This window comes from Saccostrea echinata, unplaced genomic scaffold (genome assembly GCF_033153115.1).
Source record: "Saccostrea echinata isolate AGI-Se365-2 ecotype Australia unplaced genomic scaffold, CSIRO_AGI_Sech_v1 ptg000034l, whole genome shotgun sequence".
Taxonomy (NCBI): domain Eukaryota; kingdom Metazoa; phylum Mollusca; class Bivalvia; order Ostreida; family Ostreidae; genus Saccostrea; species Saccostrea echinata.
Genome location: NW_026889783.1, coordinates 5,161,117 through 5,183,234, shown reverse-complemented (window position 1 = coordinate 5,183,234; position 22,118 = coordinate 5,161,117). Strand labels below are relative to the sequence as shown.

Genomic DNA, 22,118 nt, shown 5'->3' with positions numbered 1-22,118 from the left:
AAAAACTTTGCTTTGTGAAAAGTCGTCGAGATTCAACTATGGAGAAATGGGAAGGACGGGTTGCCTTGGTGACTGGAGCCTCAATGGGATCAGGGAGGAGCATTGCCAAACTTCTGGCCTCACATGGGATGCGCGTGGCGGCATGCGCCCGGAGCCTGGATAAACTACAGGTAGATGTTTTATAGTCCTCCTCAGTGTCACGCTGGCAAAAAAAATGTCTACAGTTGAAGCACGGCTAAAAATAACCCTGCCCTTAGGAATATAAAAACTCTGTCAACTTAGAATTAACAATGACTAAGTTTGTAAAATAATGACTGTATCCAATCTAGCACAGTTTTGGTATGGTCCAAACAAGTTTTTTTCAGTGATTAAGAAACACATTGTACTTGTAGAAATTCAAAACGCGAACACACTTTCACCTTGCCACGGTCCCTATAGTTTGTGATTCTTGGGGGTTGAATTTCGGTCGTCACTATGAACTCGTGCAGTCCGCTTGGTGCAGTGATAGAGCGTCTGCTTTAGAGTCGCGGAGTTAGGAGTTAATCGCGGGTTCGAATCCCACTGTGGGACGTGGAAACCGGTCTTTCGGATGAGACCGTATAAACCGAGGTCCCGTGTCGCAGAAGATGCTAGCTTGAAAAAGATCCCTCACTGCTCAATGGCCCTCAGTGCCGAATATAGCTCAATATTTGCAGCTCTCCACCAACAAGTGGTGGCGTCTCCATACGAGTGAAAAATTCTCGAGAGGGACGTTAAACAACAAACAAACCAAAAACAAACTGGACTCGTGCAACAATATTCTGAATAATTAGTGCAAATGACTTTTGGAGTGGACCCAGGTACTTGGTCCCTATTTTCTATACAGCTCCCAAACCCTTGGTTGAAATGGGTTCGATCTCTAGAAAATGGTTGTTGTTCATGTCCTGGGGATCTCTTGGTTTTGACTAGGGACGTCAACGGTAATGAAATCCTAAAATGGCGTCCAAGATCCTCGATAGGAATTCAAGTAAAACTTTAGGCCGAAGCATCGGTTAAAATATATTCATCTCCTTATTCAAATTAACCATCATCCTCACAATGTCAAGGTTTTGTGATTTCGGAACTCCACAAAAACCCTTGACATAAGTCGCTATTTAAAAGTTGGGCTAGAAAGCTACTATTTCATTTGTTCCTGGTCTAGGATTGGAACCAATCAGAAAACAGCAAAGTTTTGTTAACAAATATGACTCGTTTTTCAAATGGAATGTGTCGATATTGTAGGATTTTTGACTAGTTACATTAAATAAAACATCGGGGATTAAAATTTGGAAGATCGTCCTCCTAACAATCACAAAAGATATGTTCTGGAGTTGGGCCATTTGAAAACGACGGATTTGAAAAATATATTCTTATTGGTTAGTTTATAATTACCCATTACGTCATGTGTAACAACAAACCCAACTTTTAAATAGCGACTTATGTCAAGGGTTTGTGTGGAGTTCCGAAATCACAAAACATTGACATTGTGAGGATGATTAACCATAGAGTTATAAATTCCTTGGACATGTTGTCAAGGCCATAACCTAATGATATTTTATAGGGAATGGGGAGACAACTGTTTTGTCCAAAAAGGGAGGGCCATCTTGTTGATGTTAAAGTTTTTTTCTTCCCTAATTAATTGACGGTGTTTTATCCAAAGAAAAACTCATAGAATTACTATGATCTCTGTTGATTGGTAATTTTATTGTAGACCCTCGCAAAAGAGTGTATGTCACTACCTGGTTGTGTTATTCCCATTAAATGTGATCTGAGAGATCGTGAGAGCATAGAGACGATGTTCTGTAAAATTAAAGAGAAAATGATGGGAGTGGACGTCTGCATCAATAACGCCGGCCTCGCTTTGGATGCACCAATCATTGACGGGAATTACGACGACTGGGAGGAAATGTGGCAAGTTCGTGTTCTTTGTATATACTTTCCAAGAAACTTTCTTTGATCCGGACTGGCAGTTACTGATTGAAATAAAATAATAAATTGATTGGAACTTACTTAGAGTAAGTTACTTATAGAAATAAATTGCTCTTTCTTTCTCCTTTATGATTGGTGTACATAAATTTATGTTTTGTTGCAGGTAAACGTGATGGCAGTTTGTATTTGTTCTCATCTTTCCATTAAATCAATGTTAGATCGTGGAATCGACGACGGACATATCATTAATATTAACAGGTAAATCAAGTTTTCAATGGTAAAGAAAGATATACTCGTGTCGATCTGAAGGCTAATAAAAGGAGATGCACCCTATCCCTTGGATCTATCAGTGGCAAAGACACGTGATCGAACCCCCCCCCCCCTTTTTTTGATAAAAAATTTTTTACCTGTCACATTTAATTTTTCTACGTCTTTTTCATATAGTTGTTATATTAGATGAAAACACGAAATGTGAAAGCTACGTAAAAGAAAACAGATGTTTTATGTATTAGCACTTGTAATACCAAGGTAGCGTTTTATAAATACATATATATATATATATACATTTGTGGTATCTCTCTATTATATAAACATGCAGAGAGCAAATATCTTCATAACTGTATGACGTTTTTCGAAGGTCATAGGTCATTACGTGACCCAATCACACAGCGCAGTAATATCTACATAAAAAGACTTACTCCACTAAGCAATATAGCATGTTTTTCATACATAAAAATGTACAAAATACTCAAGTAAATTATAATAATCATTTTATTTACAATGTAAACGAGTATTTAATACAGTTTTTGATCGGTTTTACATAGAGAATAGAAAACTACATGTTATAAATTCCATGTCTGAGCTGCATAGTCTCAACGTTTACCCTTATTTTTCTCGCAGACCTCTGAATGCTATAATTTTTTTTCGTTAAACTTTACTCACAATAAATTTGAAAATCTGTTGAAAAATATCAATGTAATGCAATCACGCCACAAACAGCTGACAAACACTGCACTTTGGAAGTTCGGTAGGCACACCTCCATCATCGAGATCGTTGTGACGTTGTCTTAACAATGTAAGCTGTCACCAGTGTCTCCATGTCAACATCATAAATTAATATAAATATGCCTTACTGAAATCGTACATTTTATGTTTTTGATCAAATTTTGTACTTGATTTCAAGTTATCTGGTCCGGACAAGTGTCTCCATCCATCCCTTTCCTACCGAAATTCATCCAACTTTTTATTATCAAACATCGGACGTGTTTCTTGTGTTTTTTAACATCGAATATGGGTTCTCAGAATATTCCCTTCAAAACAGAATCCTTTGCCAGATGAATTTGAAGCGTAACCGCTTTTCAAGCCGATTTACACCTAGCGTAATTTGTCGAAATCTACGACGTGCGCGTGCGGTTAGTGCAATATTTATATTCGATTACATTCAATTGTCCATCTCAAATGTATATATAAGTAATAAATAACAAGTTTAAAAACTTCAATGGGAATTGAAGTGGGTCGGTACGTGATCAAATCTTCTGAGAAGGCCTTCGGCCTTCACAGGATTTGATCACGTGACCGACCCACTTCAATTCCCATTGAAGTTTTTAAACTTGTTATTTATTTCTTAAGTATTGTAAAGTCAAACAAATTGTATTTAGTTTGTCTGGACACAGAGTTGGCAAGGCACACTTTTACTCCGCTACAAAATATGCAGTAACGGCACTGACTGAGGGAATTCGATGGGAGTTAAGGGGAGTGAACTCTCACATTAAAATCACGGTATTTTTGTAATTTAATGTTTTTTAATAATCTTTATGTGTACATATTTTTACTTCAATGAGACATGAATGTCTTTATTCAATTGATACTACGATGCGCAATGAAGTGGAAAAATTTACCACTTCAGTGGGCATCATTGTATTGTACTTTCCGCAAACGACTTAAATTCCAGATCTTTAATTACTTAAATTTCATTTTACTCCGGTTAGTTGCGTGGCCTGCAGACAGATCATCCAAACGAGAACTGAATAAATAGTGAGAAAGAGAAAATCGCGCAAAAAGGAACGAAATCAGTAGAAAACGCGAAATTGTAAACAAATTGTAAACAAATTCAGATTTCATTGTACTGTAATAAACTTCAAACTTCGCACTCTTCTCAGAGCATCAGTCCTGGTTTGGTACAAACTAACTTTGCCTACAACTTAATGGGGAAGGAGGGAGGAGACGAGTGTTATAACTCAAGACAAGTAAGTATTGTTTTTTTTTTGTTTTGTCTCCTGAGCAAAGCGACATACAGAAATCAAAACTGTCTCTGACATCCCTTAATTTGCCACGTCCTTCAGGAAAGGGGGGGTTGGGGGGTTGGGATCGTCTTCGCTAGCCAAATGTTTCTGATCTGCTACACTCCTCATGAACCCTAATGTTTCTGATACACTACACTCTTCTGCTGATCAGAAAGACTTGCCTAGTGCGAAGATGACTTGGGACTTGAATTAACGTTTCGTCGAAAACTCATGGTCGTTAACGGTTTACTCAGTAAGCGTATGCAAGATTGACCCTGAGTTTCTAACAATATCAGTACCTCTGAGATATTGTATCACCTTTTTTAGGTTTTAATGAATTATACTATAAATAATTATGATCTTCTGTATCAGGCTTACCGTCACGGAAGCTCAGTTGAGCTATAGAGCGCTCACTCCGTGATCGGAAGGTCGTATGTTCCAATCACGGCCGCGATTGACTTAAGTCGATAAAAAATAGGAAGCAACTAGCTACTGTTCCTTCGCAAAGCGCTCGACACTTTGAAGTGAAAGTTGTGGGTCCTTCGGATGAGACCTTAAAAACTGAGGTCCTGTGTCACGGTAGGCATTGGCACGACAAACAACCCTCACTGCTCAATGGCCCTGAGTGCCAAGTAAAGATCTAAATTTGAAGCCTTTCAGCTGGTATATGGTGACGTAAAACAACATACAATCAATTAATCAATCAATCTTTATTAGTCAAAAAAAACAAAAACAAAACAAAACAAAAAAAAAACAAAACAAAAAAAAAAAAAACAACAATAACAACAACACCGGCGGCTGATTTAAATTTGAGGGTTTTTTAAATAATTATTTTTAGTCTAAATCTGCATACCAAAATTAATATTAATTTTTAAGGAAGAAAAATGCGAACTATTCCAGTGGGAAATCTCTACTACCTTCAACAATCCTCCAAGGGAGATGAATCTATTGACAAAATTTGATACTAAGTTGCGCACTGTGCAAGAAATGATATGGACATAATTTTACTTTGTGTAGCCATAAAATTCCAAAATGAGGTCACAATAACCACCTTTTGGTTGAACATATACATTCCCCCAAAGATGCATCAGTCAACACCTTTAAATGATTCTAGGTGGCATACTGTACAATATATGAACCAGACACATTTACATTATGTACATGCATTGAAAAAAAATTCCAAAATGATGTCACAGAATCCTACTTTTGTGTTGTGCCCCCCCCCCCCCCCCCACCTGATATGGTTTGTCAGTGTGAAAAATATTACCAGGAAAAGAAAAGGTTTACAGATGGATGCACAGGAAAGTTCAAACCATGATAAAAAATGTAGGTAAATAAAAATAAAAGTTGCCTCATTTCCTTTGACGCATGGGCATTTGGCACGTACATTATTTTAAGAACATATATATTCACACACTTAGAAACATATGATAATCTGAAGTTTTTAAAAGTACTTGAACCATGGTTTTGCAGGCGGCATTTGTTCCTGGGAACATCTTGGTTTAACTTCAACACTTTCACAATGTTTTTGCATTTAATATTAAATAGTTTTCTTTTACTTAAACACCTATACACTTTTGGTCATCCTCAGCATACAGTAAAACTCTAAGGAAGTCACTTGGACCTCGAATTTTGCTTCCTTATGACCAAAGATTCTTTATATACGTATATGACATATAGTGAAAAGTCTTCTACAGGATTTGTAAAAAGTTAATCAGCACCGAGATTTCCTTGTAAGTGAATTCAAGGCCTTAACTAGGCTCAAATTTTTAGTGAGGCAAGGGATCCGGGATCATCCAAATCCCAAGCGGGTCCAGGTTAGTTTCCTGATGGCGGTTCTCAGGGGAAGGGGGTCCCGATACCTGGGTTATAGTAAATTAAAGACAATCTTTGAAAGTTTTCACGTTTTGAATTATTTTTAACGCCTGGTGAGTTGATCGATTTACAGAAATTGAAACAAATGTTGAAATGTTGTTGTAAGCATTAATTTAGTACAAAGACACCCACAAGTACAATGTAATTACAGTTCAAAGATTTTTTTTTCTCACTTTTTGAGAAAATTCTAAAATTTTAGTGAGGCATTTGCCTCGCCTCAATGGTAGTTACCGCCTTGGAATTCTTTATAACTGAATTTTACTACCTGGTAATTGTATTCATCAAAGTTAAGTTACATAACCCTGTATTATTACAATTGAAGGCTCTGAAGCCGGAGGACATGGCGAAATCCGTGGAATTTGTTCTGGCTACACCCCCACATGTTCAGGTAAACACAATCAGAGATAAATTTATCCATCATCATCATCTTTATTATATAGGTAATTTCTCTCATGAGCTCAAGATTCTGTTATTTCTTATATGTACATACATAATTGATAATTTGCAGCAAATATATCAAAATTACAGCGTTCATTATTCCCAGTATGAAGTATGACTTAATGACAATCTTCATGGTATTGCAGGTCAGTGAAATGATGATTCGACCAACGGAGCAAGTAGTATGAATGTCAAGGACAATAACTCTGTATGACCTCCCATACAGAAAAATACCTGTACCTCTCACAGCAAATTAAAAGTCATTTAAATTACCTGCAATTTAATTTATACATTCATTTTTACTTATAATGTGAATTCAATTTCTTGTTTGAAATTATTTCATTATAAAATATGTATACATGTACATCTTTACTAACAAAAATTCTTAAAAAAAAAAAACCAAAGAACAAAAAACAAAAGGACACATAACCATCAGATCTCTTTTCAAAAAACAAGCATTCATAAAGAAATCAGGAAAACTTCAACTTTTACCTAAATATAGAGACAAAAAATCAAAAATGTTAACATATTTACCTTAATTCATCTCAGTCCACAATAAAAATGCAAAGCTATAATGTAATTTGATCCTTTTTCCTATGATAAATCCCCTAATTTCATGCAAGCAGAATTAAAAAAAAAACATGATTAAATGTTTTAAACTTTATAAAGATTGCCGATGACTAGTCTTGGTAGTAATAAATACTAGCAAAGGAAATAAAGATTAAACTTTACAAAATATACATATTTTATGTACAAATTAATCATACCATCACATTAAAACAAAGGACTTGTAATAATATCAACAACAAATTTATAAATGGTTTAAATTTATGGTGGCTGTAAAAGGAAAAATATAAAAAAGATCAGCAGAAACTGTGGGACATAACCAGTGCATATAAAATCACATAGATTTCTTTAAAATGTAAAATAAATATATCACAATCTGAAATCATGGTGTTTAAACTTAATTTCTTTGTTCATGTTCCACACTAAACCAGATATTGATGAAAATTTCTTTACTGTGGTGTAGTTGATATGTTCAAGTCTACCTCAAAGTAAACAACATTTCAAAATTGTCAACAACACTTTGGTAAAATATACCATATGTATAGGTATAATTTTGATAGATATTTCATCTAAATGAATTGTAAGTCAAATTAATTCATAAACAAAACCATCAAAAATTATCCATAAAACCAGAAGCAATAACAAACAAAACAAAGATGGCTGGAAGATGTATGTCTCAGACAGGAGTTATGGTCCTTGGGCAGGAAAATGGAAGAGCTCAGTGACTGAAAACATTTCTTGCATAGAGTATCAGGAGCCCTGCTGCTGGTAGGCACTATGTTGGGTAACAGCCATCCTCTTGGTCTGCATTTCTACCGGAATGATTTGATGGGTTGGGGTAGCAGTGGTAGCTACAGAGTAGGCTAGGGTACTAGTCTGGATGGGGACCATGGTGGGGAGAGGCTGTCCGTCCTGCTGCATTGTCATCTGAGATATCACCGCTCCTTGTGCATTAGTTGGCAGGTTCTCTAAAAATCTCAGTGTCTCCATGTAGCCCAATAAAGTAGAAAATGTCTGAGCAGGTGCATTACCTTGCCTATTAACATCAGCTGCCTGTAGTACGGTAGGACGTGCTGTCATGTCATTTCGTGTTGCTTGGGTCTGTACAAACTCTGTTTGCAGCACCCCATTTGTCCTAGTCAAATCAATGTTTTCAGTTTTTGCTATCTGAATGTGTTGTTGAGGCTGTTGTTGCTGTTGCTGGGGTTGCTGAGTTGCTACTGGTATGTATGTCTGTATGTTTGGCTGGTGTTCTATGGTTCTATACTCAGTAGGTGTTGAGGACACAATGTTCTGTTGAGGTTGATGTCGTATAATAGCTTCTACATATCGATTCTCTGCCACTGGCATCTGGTTCTGTATAGCAACATGTTGCACATTTTGTATAGCTGCAACTTGCAAAGGTTGTTGCTGTTGCTGCTGGGGTTGTTGAGGTTGCTGCTGAGTCTGTTGTTGTGTTTGTAATGTTCCCATATTAGGCATGGCAATTACAGTCTGGTTTCCAGAATTTTCAAACATTTGAAGTGGCACTGGTATTTCTGATGCGAAAGCCTGTAACTGTTGATAATTCATTGGCTGGGAAGCGACTAGGAGATTCTGTTCATCTCGAGGAATCTGAAGACCGACCATGGAGACATTTGCTGTGGTGTACTGTTGTTTTTCCTTCCTCTCAGCCCTCGGTGCTCGAGGTCGGCTGTTGTTGTTATCCCCTGTATGAGAGGATCGTAGATGCCTTGTTAGGTGATCTTTCCTTCCAAATCGCTGAGGACAGTACTGACACAGGAAGTCCTTTTTCTTTGTATGAGTGATCATGTGCCGCCGAACATCTTTCCTTGTGTAAAAAGTTTTTCCACAGTCATCACAAGCATGTGTTTTTTCAGTACAGTTTTTCACAGACCTTGCTCCACTATGAACCTTAAGATGGTACAACAGTTCATCTTTAGACTCGTATTGCTTATGACAAATGCCACATTCAGTCGTTCGTCCTGCATCTGCATCATGAAAGGCTTTATGTGTACGATAGGAAAAATTGTAGCAGTATTCCTTCCCACACTCCTCACATACCCACCGCTTCTTGTTTGGATCATGCGTAACCATATGGTTCTTTAAATGGTCTTTCCTGTTAAATGATTTGTCACAGTATAAACATTTATGGGATCTTGGACATGTATGAATAAGTCTATGTCTCTCCAGCTTGAACTTGGACATAAATCCTTTTTGGCACTCAGGCACTTCACAAATGTAGGGTTTCACCCCTGTGTGTTCAGAAACATGTATCACAAATAAGGCTTCTTTAGTGAATGTTTCTTCACAGTGAGGACAAGCCATTGGTTCTCTCTTTGGTGTACGGGTAATTTTAGGTGCACCAGGGGCCCTCTTCTTTCTGCCTCTTCTTCTAGGCAAGACAGGGATATCATCCTCATCATCCTCCCCAAGAACTTCATCTAACAATTCCAAAGCAGACACATCATGATCATCCTTGTCTATTGGGTCATCATCCACCAGTTCAGGTGGATTATCCATCACTTCTTGCAAATTGTTCTCCTCTAAAGGTGGATCTGAGACAGAGATCTTCACTTCCTTTGGTGGTCTAGGGACGGTCAACATTCCCTTTAGTTTTGGGGGTCTTCCTCGTTTTCGTGGAGGTAGCCTACTTTTCTCTAATCTAGCTCTCCATGTTTTGGACGGTTTGACATATTTTCTGGGTCTTCCCTTTCTTGGTCTTCCTCTGAGCTGTCGTTTATCAGCTGGAGGTTCACCTGCACAATTATGAGCCTCTAAGTCATTGAAAGTATTGAAGCCCTCCAAACACACTGAGCATGCCCACTTTGATGGGTAACCTACAAATAAAATCGGAAACTTTCAGAAAATAATATTTTACAATACTGAAGTGATCTTGTCAATTCATTTCTTTTACATACTGCAGGGGTTGACAAATAGAAAGTGCATGGTCAAAATTCACTTGCTCTACTTCAATTCTTACTTGCCCCACCATAGACTATAAATTAAAGATAACTCTTATGACAAAATAGTTTCAATTTCATCTAAAACAACAAAACATATTCCCTTTCATTCTTTCATTGTAGTCTACTATCCAGCATTTCATATTCATCATAATGAATAAATTCGTCACCAAATCAGAAAAATTTTCGGTACTATGAATCACCGATTTGCCCTGTAATCACCGTAATTTGCAACCTTGAATGTGTTGTTCTGAATATTATTGACAGTTGAAAACTACGGCCAAAAAGTACGAAGTACCATACCATTCGTGTTGCTATTGTAATTCAGCCCTACACATGCCTTTTGCCATTTGATAGGAATAATTGTTTCCATTGTTTTTCATTCTGATACTTAGTATGCTAAGATAATTTTGTGTTTTTTTCGCTAACATTGTTACTAACCAGACTATGAGTGTTGACGATGCACTTATCATCAGCTCTGATCTTTTTTCTGCCTCTTATTTGTTTAAACTTTCTCCATTTCTCCAGTGCTAATTTGTCTCTTTCGGTTCACTTAAACTTTCGGTAAGACTTGTAATGAATTGGATAAAGATCACTTTTGAAGTGTGACAAGCAAAGGAAGATAACTCTTACGACAAAATAGTTTTGATTTCGTGTAAAACTAGGACATTTTAAAAAAAAATTATGGATTGATTTTTTAAAGTTACTTGCCCACGGACAAGTGCCTATTGAAAATTCACTTGCCTGCCTCTAAAATTCACTAGCCTTGGGCGTCGGGCAATGGTATTTGTCAGCCCCTGTACTGGATTCTTTGTTTTACATGATCTATAAACAACTGATATTTATAAACAAGTTTGAGGTAAAACGATTTACAAACCAGTGGCAGGGTTAGGAGGTCCCTCCAACTCAGGAAGAAGTTCCTTCTGCACTAATTTGGCATACTCCGCTTCATACCAAACCCTTATTTCAGTGTTGGAGGGAATGGGCTACAATTAAAAGAAATGCCACATGTGCTAAATTGTTAATTTTAAACAAAACTATATAAAAATGCACACTTAATTATAGATGTTTAACAAAAACTACAGTGTACAATAAACTCATACTAATGTACAGGTGTAGGACACCTGCTTTCAACATAAACACAACTCACATTGAATGTAGGGAAATACAGTAAAATCTTAAAACAATTATAAGTAAAGAAAGATATGTCATTTACTACATATTTTATGAGTGTCTAAATTATGATTTTTCATTTATGTACAGTATGCACCTTGGAAGATACCAAAAAAGTATCTAAATACAATGTTTATGTATAATATGTACCTTAGTAGAAACAAAGAAGATTTGATTTTGGTGCTGACAGACCACCACATTTTGTTCAGCAGCAGTTCTGGCAGGCCTCACAAACATCATCCAGTTACACTTATCTTCATCTGACAAGTCCAGCTCATCTTCATAACCGTCATCATGGAAGACCTGCCCGACAAAACATCAGATTAAGGTTCATTCACCCTTTGATAAGAGGAATAACTCACTGGGATGAATGACAATTTCTTTATTAAATTGTCAAATTAATGGGCCATTTCTGTCAAATTTTGCTAGAAAGTATGCTGAAATTGTGTGCATTTTAATCATAAGTTTGATTTCTTTTTGATAATTATTGGTGTTGAAGATAAAAATTTCATATGATTTAAGGGGGTTATGGACCTTAAACAATAATATTTTACGTACAGATAAATCATTTTAAACAAGAAGCATGAATATACCTTAACAACAAAAGGCTGATCAGCAGGATTGGATTTTAAGCCTACTTCTTCCTTTATGGGCTGGACTGGTGTAGACGAGACTTCATTGATCATATCATTAACAACCCCTTGTAAAGCATTCTTAACAACACCAACAACCTGAGCTTCAGAAGTCTGAGCCAGCAGGCTGGGCTCGGTCACAACACTATTTAGTATGTCCTGTTGGTTTGCCATCATGGCTCCACTACTTGTCACTGAGGGAAAAGTAGACGAGTCCATGTGAGCTAATAGACTCTGGGCCTGAGTGGCAGTCAATGTCAAACCCTCCGTCACACTGGGATTTATTGTTGACTCGATTGGAACTGTCAGACTGAGGTCGTCCCCAATCTGACTAGCTGTAAACTGTCCTGCCCCTGCCATTGTCTCACTGGCTAATGAAGTAGCGAGGTGGATGGTCTCTGAAAGCGTAGTACTTGCATCCCCAAATGGACCAGGAGTGTGATGATCGTCAGACAGCTTGACAATGCCCAGGGCCTGCTGGACAATGTCTTGGTGCTCCACATTATTGCGGTCAATAGCCACTTCCTGTATACTGCGATTGACACTCTGTAACATTTGGTCAGTTGAGGATAGAGATGACTTGTCTCCCTGCTGCCCTACCGATACTTGGCTGTGTAGAGAACTTGATGGCAATGCAGTAGTCATTGGATTATTCTGAAGACTATCTGTTTGGCCATCAACATTAGCAGGCTGTCGAGGAGTTTCAGACCTAGTACGGTTTTTAACTGGAGCAAGCATGGGTCCAAATCTTGTCCTAACCTGGACTATCTTCTTGGCAAAAACCCCAGAAGCTTCAAAAAAGATTAAACATTGATTTTAGTTTTATAATTGTTTAAATCATAAGTTAATGTTTCACTTCAATGGACATTGATTCTTCTTTTTATTATTCATATTAGCTCTTATGATTAAAGACCTTTTTCTTTGTTTCTGATACACTTCTGAATGTAGAAGCTCTTCTTGTACTAGTACTCACAGTGTATCAACTAGTATACATGTAATAAGAAAATGCAGGGTCATGCAATTTCAAAAATTGGCTACAAGCCCAGGCAGTTACTAAGTTACTAGCCTGAAGTCACCAGTTACTAGCCTATGTAATAACAGCAACAGCTATACATGTAAAACAAAAACCCTAATAAAAAATGTAATAAGTTGAAATAAATATACAAACAAATGTCAGTTTTATATATTTCATCATTAATCAATTTGTTTGGCAGCTTCTGGAGCTTCACTAACATTTTACTGTAACCATTTACATGTTGTTCGTCACTGAACCAACTGTTGCTAGCAATGCACAATGCATATGTGTTAAAACCAATTGAAGATCTTCGACTTGGCAACAAAATTAAATCTTACATAAATTCGGTTGATGTATTTTTGACATCTGTACAATGAATAACGTGTTTACTTTTGTTTAGATTTACTAGGCTAACGAGCTTATGAAGCATTGATTTTTACTTGCTTGACCTCTAAAATGGGTAGCCCGTGGCATTGGGTGATGGTAATTGCACACCCCTTAAATGTATGTGACGGTGAAGGAGGAAAATGGGCACTAATTCAACTGACTTCTCCATAATTCTTTACAAATTCAATCAAAACCATCTAAATATTTCAAAATATGTTAAATTTTGAACAAATTATTGTCTAAAATAAAAAGTGATTTACAGCATTTCATTTATGCTGTTTTTGTGTGTAATGGTCGACAACATCACAGGAAATCAAAATTCACACCCTTCACTTTAAAGAAAATATATCAAAAATATTGAAACTGTAGCACTTACTGGTCCTTCCCTCATGGTCTTTGACAGCTTTTATACTGAGGCCCGGTGGACAGGTCAGACGAGCTCTTGATGGAATATCATTGTCGTACACCTGATGGAAGCCTCCTTTCGTCATCAGGTCATGATGCCCTGTAAAATATTTAATCATGTCTCGTATTTATTTAAAATATGTTACTATTTAGAATTTTTATCATGTTACATCTATTTTCTCAACTATTTTAAATCAACAAGTAGATATAGCTTTAACTTATTATTTTTTCAATCCCACTTATTCATTTCTTATAATGTACACTTTCAAAGACATACACACAAAGGGATTTTGTGTACTTACACTGATCTTCATGTTTGGTTGTCATTTTTCCAGCTGCTTGTAACCTGAAAAAATTACATTTGTATAAATGTTAATTACTCTTTGTAATTAGTTTTAATCTACAATCTTCTTATACACTACATCATATTGATGTAACTCAGTCATTCAGTTGCATGTTTGAAATTATATCTGCCAAAGTGTTGAAATAATTTTTGCAGTTTTGTTTCTTTTTTCTAAAGGGTGTACATGTATTATCTCCATTGTGTAGTGCATGACAGTAAATGTAGATTAAAACATAATTTTTCTTTAGCCTTATTCAACATATCCTGTGATAGTTCTGACATTGACTTTCCTAAATATGGATGACAGATATCTAAATTGAAAGATATCGATGACAGCACATAAAGGTAAAAAGCTTATTGATTTTATAAAATTTATGGTAGATACAACAGATTACGAATAATTATTATTTATTTTTTGACGCATACTTGTAGTGGACTGTTAAAATGTCTATATATTTGATTGTTTGATTTTCAGCGTGCGAAAAATGAAGTCATAGTGGCATTTGTTTAAAAACAGCTCAGAGTTTACTTAAAGTGACAAGGTTAGGATAGTTAAGCAATATATTTTGAGAGCAATAATTTTCAACAAATATCTGAAGTAAATTTTTACAAATTGATGATCAATCATCTAAACTGGGTTCTGCTTATTTTTTATTGTAAAATAGATTTTTATTCTTTCTTATGCGGCACAATAATAAATTATTATGAATTATAAATTAATTATGAATTATCCAAAGAAATAACACCATAATGCTTACTTAAATTCATCATTAAATCGAAATATTGAAACTTTATGTTACACGTTGGTAAAACTTAACACATCGGAGTTCGATTTTTTTCTCGTGTTCTTTTATTTTGAAGTCAAAATCTGTAAAACCTCAACTCAACGTGGCTACAGCACTTGATCGACGGCTGTTAAAAAATGACAACATGTGCCCCCTTTGGGAAAATAAGTAACTTTTTCACCGTATGGCCTTCTCAGAGGCACCAGGGAGGGGTCAGGCTACCTATGGGAAAATCCAAATAACGACCTAATTATGCAGCCGACTTCCACATTTTTACATCACAGAAATATTGTGTATCAATCTTTCATACGTATTCGTTGCATCCTTACCAAACAGAAACCTATTTTTGGTGTTTAATTTGCCAGTTTGGACAAAGACGACTAGCAGTCCCATCGGTCGCCATTGCCGCATTGAATTATGGGAGTTGTCTTCGCCGCTAATTCATGACGTCACGATCAAATATGTCTGCGCCCATGCACGTAGTTGAAGGGTAAACAAAAAGTTGGAAAAATCCGAAAAATCATCTAAATCATGCAACATAGGGATGGATAAATTTAGAACAAATGAAGCATTTGTTAAAGACGGAAAAGAATGGGAGGATTTATCAAAAGCATCTACCAAGAAGAGAGCTGAAGAATTCAAACAACTCGAAGCTACTAGGAATGACACGGACCCCTGTTACAAGGTATACGAGAGGCCCACGGGCCGCAACGCTCACATGAGTCACAAGGGCTCTGCTGTTCTTAATAAGCAGATCCCCCCTCTAATATACTGCTCTGTGATCCACAGGTACTTGGGTCTTGGTTTATAAATATGTATGTACCTTATTGATATGTAAAAAAAAGTAAAGGTATGCAGGCTCCGTAATGGCGTCTGCTCAACTCGCTTGTTTACATGGCTTGTTCTATGAAAATAACGCTGCACCTACCGATCTGTATGCACCGGATGTCTCGGAACACTGATTACATATTGTAAAAACCCTAACATCTTGCAAATAATTCCTAAAACATGAGTTTTATACACATTTTCAAACTTTTCGTTAATGTGCCCGGAACTAAGTGCAAATAATAAAACCCGATTCAAAACGACATATTCCGGCCATTCAGACACTTCAAAATTCTAGAGGCGTTCCGGGAAATTTAAATATAACTTGAATTATCCCAGAACTATTTTTAGTTTTCTCGGAGCGCCTCTAGAACTTTGGAGGTACAATAAGGTACATACATATTTATAAACCAAGACCCAAGTACCTGTGATGTGATCACATTTTATGGCCCAACCATACCCATGAAGTCATGATTTAATTATATAAACTTGAATCTATACACTGCCTGTTTCCATAATATGTCTGACGGTGAAACCGTTAGGGCGAGCACAGTTTCATTTTTGTAGTAATTAATTCCACAACTTTATACACCTCTCAGATGTCGTTTTGCATTCTGCATATGATGACTAATGAGTTACACTTCAGTAAACTCCTTTATCCTGCTTTTACTGTACATGTCTTGTAACTTCAACTTTTTTAAAAATGATGATATTTATGACAAAATAGAAATATTAGTATTCTCTTCCTTTGCAGACTTCCCATGCATCGGGATCGAGATTCCGAATTTCGGATTTTTCCTACAAATTCGGAAATACCTAAGCCTTTTAAATGATGATACATACAAAATCATTTAGTCTGAGGATGCAAATGATAGTTTTGTGGTTTGGAAATTGCATTAAATTGTTGCTTGTTCAAGTTAAGTTTTTGCTATGCTTAAGCCACCAAGTTGCTGTTCACTGCAAAGGATTATTGGGAGTTTGGAATTTTTTCATGAGGACTGATATAAATTTATTTGAACAATGTGCAGATTTCAACCCGAATTTCCTCCTTTTGTACACGTTGTCTATTGAGCTTGCTACACGAGCAGCGCTTTCAAAGGTGGTCATGATTTGAACAAATTTGAATTTACACTAGTCCTGGGCATGTTTCTGTATAAATATGACTAACCATGCCAGGCTATGCAGTTCCCAAGAAAACGATTTTAAAATAAAGATCTTTTCCTATGTATTCTTATTAAAAATTTGATTGCCCATTGTGGCCTCACCCAATGCTCAGGGTCATGATTTGAACAAGTTTGAATTAACACTATGTAATGATGCTTTCACACATTTTTCATCTTTTGTTGTCCAGTGGTTCTTGAGAAGAAGACATTTTAAAGATGCCATTAATTTTCACTTATTAGTCCCCTACCGGTATAACCGGAAAGGACTATAGGTTTCCTCTGCATCTGTCCATCTGTCTGTCTCTCTGTCTGTATGTCAGTCTGTCGCACTTGGTTTTCTGCACTTTTTTCCGAAACACTTGCAGATATTGAGCTGATTTTTAGGTATGTGAGTGTATCTTGAGGAGTTACAGATCAAGTTTGCATTTCGTTCTGCTTCATTGATTTTTGGTGAAATTATGACCTTTTCAACTTGAATTTAATTAGAAGAGTCAGCTTAGTGAAAAGGTATTTAAAAAATATGTAACACACGAAGACTAGATTCTCTTAAAATTTTTAAGCATGGTTCAGGGAATGTTTCGCAAGGTATTTCACCAGGATATCTTTCATATCTCCCCTTTTAAAATACACAATGCTTGATCTCGCGTTGTATGCAACAGCACATTGCCCCCAGCTAACAGATGTTTTCTACCTTCACCGCGAAAGAGTTCCATTAAGTTAAGTAATCATGATATCAAGTATTATGGCATTTTCAATTTTTTACGGGAACCAGATTACACTTGCCGATAGGGGACTAGTATTGCTAATGCAATACTCTCAGAATACTTGTTTTTAATTATCTCCCCTTGACACTCACAGAGGGGAAGGTCCTTCTTTTGAACAAACTTGAATCCCCTTTACCAAAGGATGCTTTGTAGCAAGTTTTGTTGAAATGGCTCAGTGGCTCTTGAGATGAAAATGTGCAAAGTGTACAATAATGACGACAACAATGACACACAGTGGATAAATTTCTATCAGAAAAGCTTACTTATGCCTTTGGCTCAGGTGAGCTAAAAACTGAATAAATAGCAGTGAATAGTATTGTTATTGTTAGTCTTCAGATTTCATAAATTGATAAAATGATCAGGTATTCTGGAAATCGATTAAATGCAATATTGAACATTTTATTTTTAATAGCGTCTGAAGTCATTATAACAACAGGAACATGAATTTTATTAATAAGTTGTAAAGTGAAATAAAGCCCAAGTTAAAAAAATTCTATCCCCTGTGTATTTATATATAGCGGGGGAAGGTATTTTGATCTAGGACTTTATTTGCAACTTATTGCTAAAAATTCAGGTGCTTGTGGGAGTGTACTCCAATGTCAGGGGTCTTGAGTCCACTCTTGGCCATGGAACCCCTTAAAAATTTTTATTCATTTTTTTTTTACAGGTTTACTGCACTGATATTCTTTATCTTATCTTTCGACCAATAACATTAAGTCTTTTTGTGGCATGTAACCAGTAACATGTGCATTGAGGTGTTTTTAACTGCTACTTTCTGTTTACATTTTATGTATTATTATTAAAGCCCCAATTTGATTGGTGCTTCTCAATGAGAGAAGCAAGCCCTAAAAAAAGGGTGAAGTTTGTCATGTATCCAACAGCCAGGAGTGGACTCAGGAACCCTTATGCTGTGAGGATGATCTGAAGTATGATCTGTGCAGAGAATTAGCTGTATACTATTTTTAGAGTTGTTCCTCTGAGAACAGACTGACTTATCCGTAAATAATTTAATTCTGATTTACACTTTTTATATAATTTGCTTTGGAGGGGATCCCACTCTGTGTAATAATTTTAGAGTGTTATTTCCTTCAGAGTCAATTGCCCCCCCCCCCCAAATAAAATATGTCTTATATTTGAGGGGAGGAGGGGGCAACACATTGTTACAGGTGTCCCTTCTATGATTTTCCCCCAGAACATAAAAAGTATGAAAATGAAAGTTTCAAATCTCATTTTTCTTAGTAAATGTCCAGCAAATTCTTCTAAAACATTAAGTCTTTTTCTTTTCATCTAGACAAACTGGTTTTTGGGAGAAAAAAAGAAAAAAACCCAATGGTACATGTAATCAGTTGGACAGATTTTTAACTAAAGCCAGGGAAATGAAAAGGAAGAATTTTATTTTAAATGGATTAAATTTTTCCCAATTTTTTCCCCAATTTTATTTCAAACTATATGTACATAATATTGTTGTGTAAGTGTCTCTCCAAGTTTCTGGAATTTAGATATCCAAAATAGCTGCCATTGCCTTGGAACTAAAAATGAGTGAATTTCTAACAATTTGAAATTTTGCAAAACTCTAAGACAGTATTTGCTCTCTGCTTATCCTGCTGGGGTCAAGGGGACATGCTTATGCTGTGGTCAGCTGACCAAATCATGGACATTTAAACTATAAATGTTTCATACAGATGATTCCTACAGATAACATGCTAAATACTAAGTACACCCATCTTCAGGGGGAAGTCCTGCTCTTAGATTCTGTAGGGGTAAGCTGGCTATGGTGGAAATCCTACTCTACAGCACCAGTAATAGAGGCAAACCTTGTATCAACAAACTTGAATTCTTGTTCCTTTGTCTTGTTGTCCTCTCATTTTCACTATTTTGCTCCCTTGAGTTGTATAGTGGGTTTTTGTTCTCTCTTTGTCATCCTTGTGCCCCCTCTGTTGTCTCCTTTCATATTGTCACCCTTGAATATTTCTTTGCTTTATTCCTCTTAGGGTCATGAAGCTAGTGACTCTATAACTCAGTCATCATAGTATACCAGGGGCTAATTCTTGTCTAATATCTCTGTAATACAGATGGAAACTTTATTAATGAAGTGAATTTAAGTAGGAAGATACTAAATATTGGGAAAATAATGAGGTCTTTTTCAGAGGCTCAAAGCAGAGGCCTTATACTTGAAAATGCATTCTTATGCAATACAAAGTTGCTGAATCCCTGAGCAAGAAAAAACAATCTCAATATAATTAACATGTATTCTGTATCCTTCATGCAAACAACTCTGTAATTTGAGACAAACAGGGCCATTTCTTTCCATATTCAGTGAAAAGACTCCCTTTCAACAGTGTGGAAACATTCTTTGTATATTCAAAGATGCTAACTGCAGTGGATGGACACTGTGTATTCCCTTTATTTAAAAAGTAAAGGGTTAGAGATCAGTTGTAACAGGCTAGGGCTTGAGGTTTACAAACAAATCTCTCTGAACTATACAACAATTATTTTTAAAAATATTTATTTCTAAGCAGCATTTTTATCAGTTGAAGTCGTCAATTTGGCCATAGCTGGTTCTTAGGGAAAACACTGTGGACATCCTTCAATGCGAGTATCACAGAATATTTTATTTATATTTCAGGAAGGACAGATGGCTTTAGATTGCCTGAAAAAACACATGTATGATAAATCAAAGTGTGTGCTGGAATTTGAAAATACACGTGCCTGTAAAAAATTTTGGGTAAGAATAAAATAAATCTACTGTCAATTCCTTGTTTTATTTTTCAGATATAAATGTAATTTCATAACTTAAATGATAAATTACAGAATAAAGTTCAGTGGCACAGGTTTTTTGCGAGGATAAAACCCAGCATGCCTGAGAAGGAAGAGTGGGAGAACGTGAAGAAGGAGTACTCTAAGTGGCTGTCTAAATAACTGTGGAAAGTTCAGTGACTGTGAATTTATTTTATAGAAAACTAAATAATTTATTATGGATGTGGTGATAAAAATTAAGCTCTCTTGGAACTGGACAATGTATGTGCCATCTTTTTTGTTAGACATGAAATGATGGTATTGTTAATAAAACTATGTACAATAAAAACATAAAGTAATGTCTTCGCTTGGGTTATTTATGCTGCAAAAATGTAAGGAAGGCATCACAAACAGAACATCCCTCGCAGGATGGTTTCATTCAAAGAACACAGTTTCTCACAGGATGAATTGATACTGTGTTTACAGATTATAAATATCAAGTATTGTCTTTGACCCAGACCTTTTGTCCTCGGAATAAGTAGGCTTCTTTCCCTGATTACAATACATCTATGAAGCAAGTATGAGTCAAAAAAGCAAGTGATACTGTTTAAAATGTGTCAATGATTTGTTTACCCATATTGCAGTCTTTTAACTTGACTATTTAGCATTGGGCCTTCCCAGATGTATTTTTAATCAATATTTTATTATGCAAAGTCAAATCACATAAATGGATTGGACATTAGGCATAGCCTATACAAGTCCTCTCCAAGAAGGTCAAGGTTACAAAGGAATTGACAATAATCATGTGTAATGGTTTACAATTAATGATGAAATTATTCATAATAAATTATGTTAATTTCTAATGTAAACTAGAAAAGGAAGAAATGAAGAATATATGATAGATCACTAAATTTTCGCTACACCTAATTAGTTTCTTGAGATTGTTATTTGGAATTTATAGGCCAAACAAAATTTCGCGAATTTTGGTTATTGCTTTATGTAATTAATACATGTAGTAGAATTATACGTGAGAATGAAATTTTCGCGAACATATACTCGAAAATAAAGTGCGCATACAGGACAATGACAACATTCCCTTGGAACTTCGTAAAATTGCGAGGGGATAATTATTTCCTTGGGATAATTTTTTCATTTTGAAATTAACGTGACCCGAGCTGTGTTTATTGGTCCGTCCTTAGAAAATGCATATGATCAAAATAGGTGTATCAGAGTCATCAGTGACTATCAACGAAGGTTTCAATTTTTTTTTTCAAAAAGACATCAACATTGTAACTAAGGGTACACAACCGTAAATTATCTTCGTTTTCCCATTGTGTATGTTGACAAAATTTGGGGTATCCCCTCCCCCTCGTGCCCCCTGTTCCTAAAGGCATACAACTTGTAGATTCACGTCCGTTCTTTACCAAGGAAGGTGATTTTCTAAACTCGGTATTTTTTTATCTAACATTTTTTGTTCCATTTTACTCTCTGAAATGCAACTTATAAATTGATGTTTTTAAAATACTATAGAATTATTTTTTATCGTTTTTTAAAATGTAAAATCAACTAAAATTGCCCCTCCCCCCAATTTGTGTTTCTCTTGTGAGCAAATCAAACGCTTTATAATTCATTTATTATCAGGCCTAGAGCGGAGAAGATTTTTTCCCCTTTTATGTTTTTGTACTTGGTATTGTATATGAATAGATCCACTTCAGAAAAACGAGAGTAATAATTGTAATACTCGTATTAGTTAGGCAATGAATTCTCAGTTCAAGATGCATAATAATTGGTTATAAAACATTTTGAAGACTGAGAGTA

At 35.9% G+C, this 22,118-nt stretch overlaps 3 protein-coding genes across 3 annotated transcripts; 2 read left to right on the top strand and 1 right to left on the bottom strand.

Annotated features, from left to right (window-relative positions):
- On the top strand, window positions 1–6,814 carry LOC133199615 (dehydrogenase/reductase SDR family member 11-like). The gene is made up of 7 exons (XM_061335461.1): window positions 1–170; window positions 1,730–1,933; window positions 2,111–2,205; window positions 3,606–3,726; window positions 4,107–4,193; window positions 6,427–6,492; window positions 6,689–6,814. Exons 1-7 carry the CDS (start codon window positions 39–41, stop codon window positions 6,728–6,730), a joined length of 747 nt encoding a protein of 248 aa, XP_061191445.1. The 5' UTR covers window positions 1–38; the 3' UTR covers window positions 6,731–6,814.
- Window positions 6,815–7,216: 402 nt separating this feature from the next.
- Window positions 7,217–15,214, bottom strand: LOC133199613 (PR domain zinc finger protein 10-like). Its single transcript, XM_061335460.1, has 7 exons — window positions 15,142–15,214; window positions 13,987–14,030; window positions 13,656–13,784; window positions 11,839–12,668; window positions 11,396–11,548; window positions 10,950–11,058; window positions 7,217–9,949 (listed from the first exon to the last, which is right to left on the bottom strand). The coding sequence occupies exons 2-7, from the start codon at window positions 14,009–14,011 to the stop codon at window positions 7,860–7,862; spliced, it is 3,336 nt and encodes a 1,111-aa protein (XP_061191444.1). The 5' UTR covers window positions 14,012–14,030; window positions 15,142–15,214; the 3' UTR covers window positions 7,217–7,859.
- A 34-nt stretch (window positions 15,215–15,248) lies between these two features.
- Window positions 15,249–20,659, top strand: LOC133199616 (coiled-coil-helix-coiled-coil-helix domain-containing protein 7-like). The gene is made up of 3 exons (XM_061335462.1): window positions 15,249–15,497; window positions 20,191–20,289; window positions 20,376–20,659. The coding sequence occupies exons 1-3, from the start codon at window positions 15,357–15,359 to the stop codon at window positions 20,481–20,483; spliced, it is 348 nt and encodes a 115-aa protein (XP_061191446.1). The 5' UTR covers window positions 15,249–15,356; the 3' UTR covers window positions 20,484–20,659.
- Window positions 20,660–22,118: the final 1,459 nt, after the last annotated feature.

Coding starts and splice junctions, on each gene's coding strand:
- LOC133199615 (XM_061335461.1), top strand. CDS start 39: ATGGAGAAATGGGAAGGACGGGTTGCCTTGGTGACTGGAGCCTCAATG. Junction 2,206..3,605: donor CATATCATTAATATTAACAG/GTAAATCAAGTT, acceptor AATTGTATTTAG/TTTGTCTGGACACAGAGTTG. Junction 3,727..4,106: donor ACTCTCACATTAAAATCACG/GTATTTTTGTAA, acceptor CACTCTTCTCAG/AGCATCAGTCCTGGTTTGGT.
- LOC133199613 (XM_061335460.1), bottom strand. CDS start 14,011: ATGACAACCAAACATGAAGATCAGT. Junction 13,785..13,986: donor AACCAAACATGAAGATCAGT/GTAAGTACACAA, acceptor AATATTTTACAG/GGCATCATGACCTGATGACG. Junction 9,950..10,949: donor ACCTCCTAACCCTGCCACTG/GTTTGTAAATCG, acceptor TTTTATTTGTAG/GTTACCCATCAAAGTGGGCA.
- LOC133199616 (XM_061335462.1), top strand. CDS start 15,357: ATGGATAAATTTAGAACAAATGAAGCATTTGTTAAAGACGGAAAAGAA. Junction 15,498..20,190: donor ACACGGACCCCTGTTACAAG/GTATACGAGAGG, acceptor TTTATATTTCAG/GAAGGACAGATGGCTTTAGA. Junction 20,290..20,375: donor GTGCCTGTAAAAAATTTTGG/GTAAGAATAAAA, acceptor GATAAATTACAG/AATAAAGTTCAGTGGCACAG.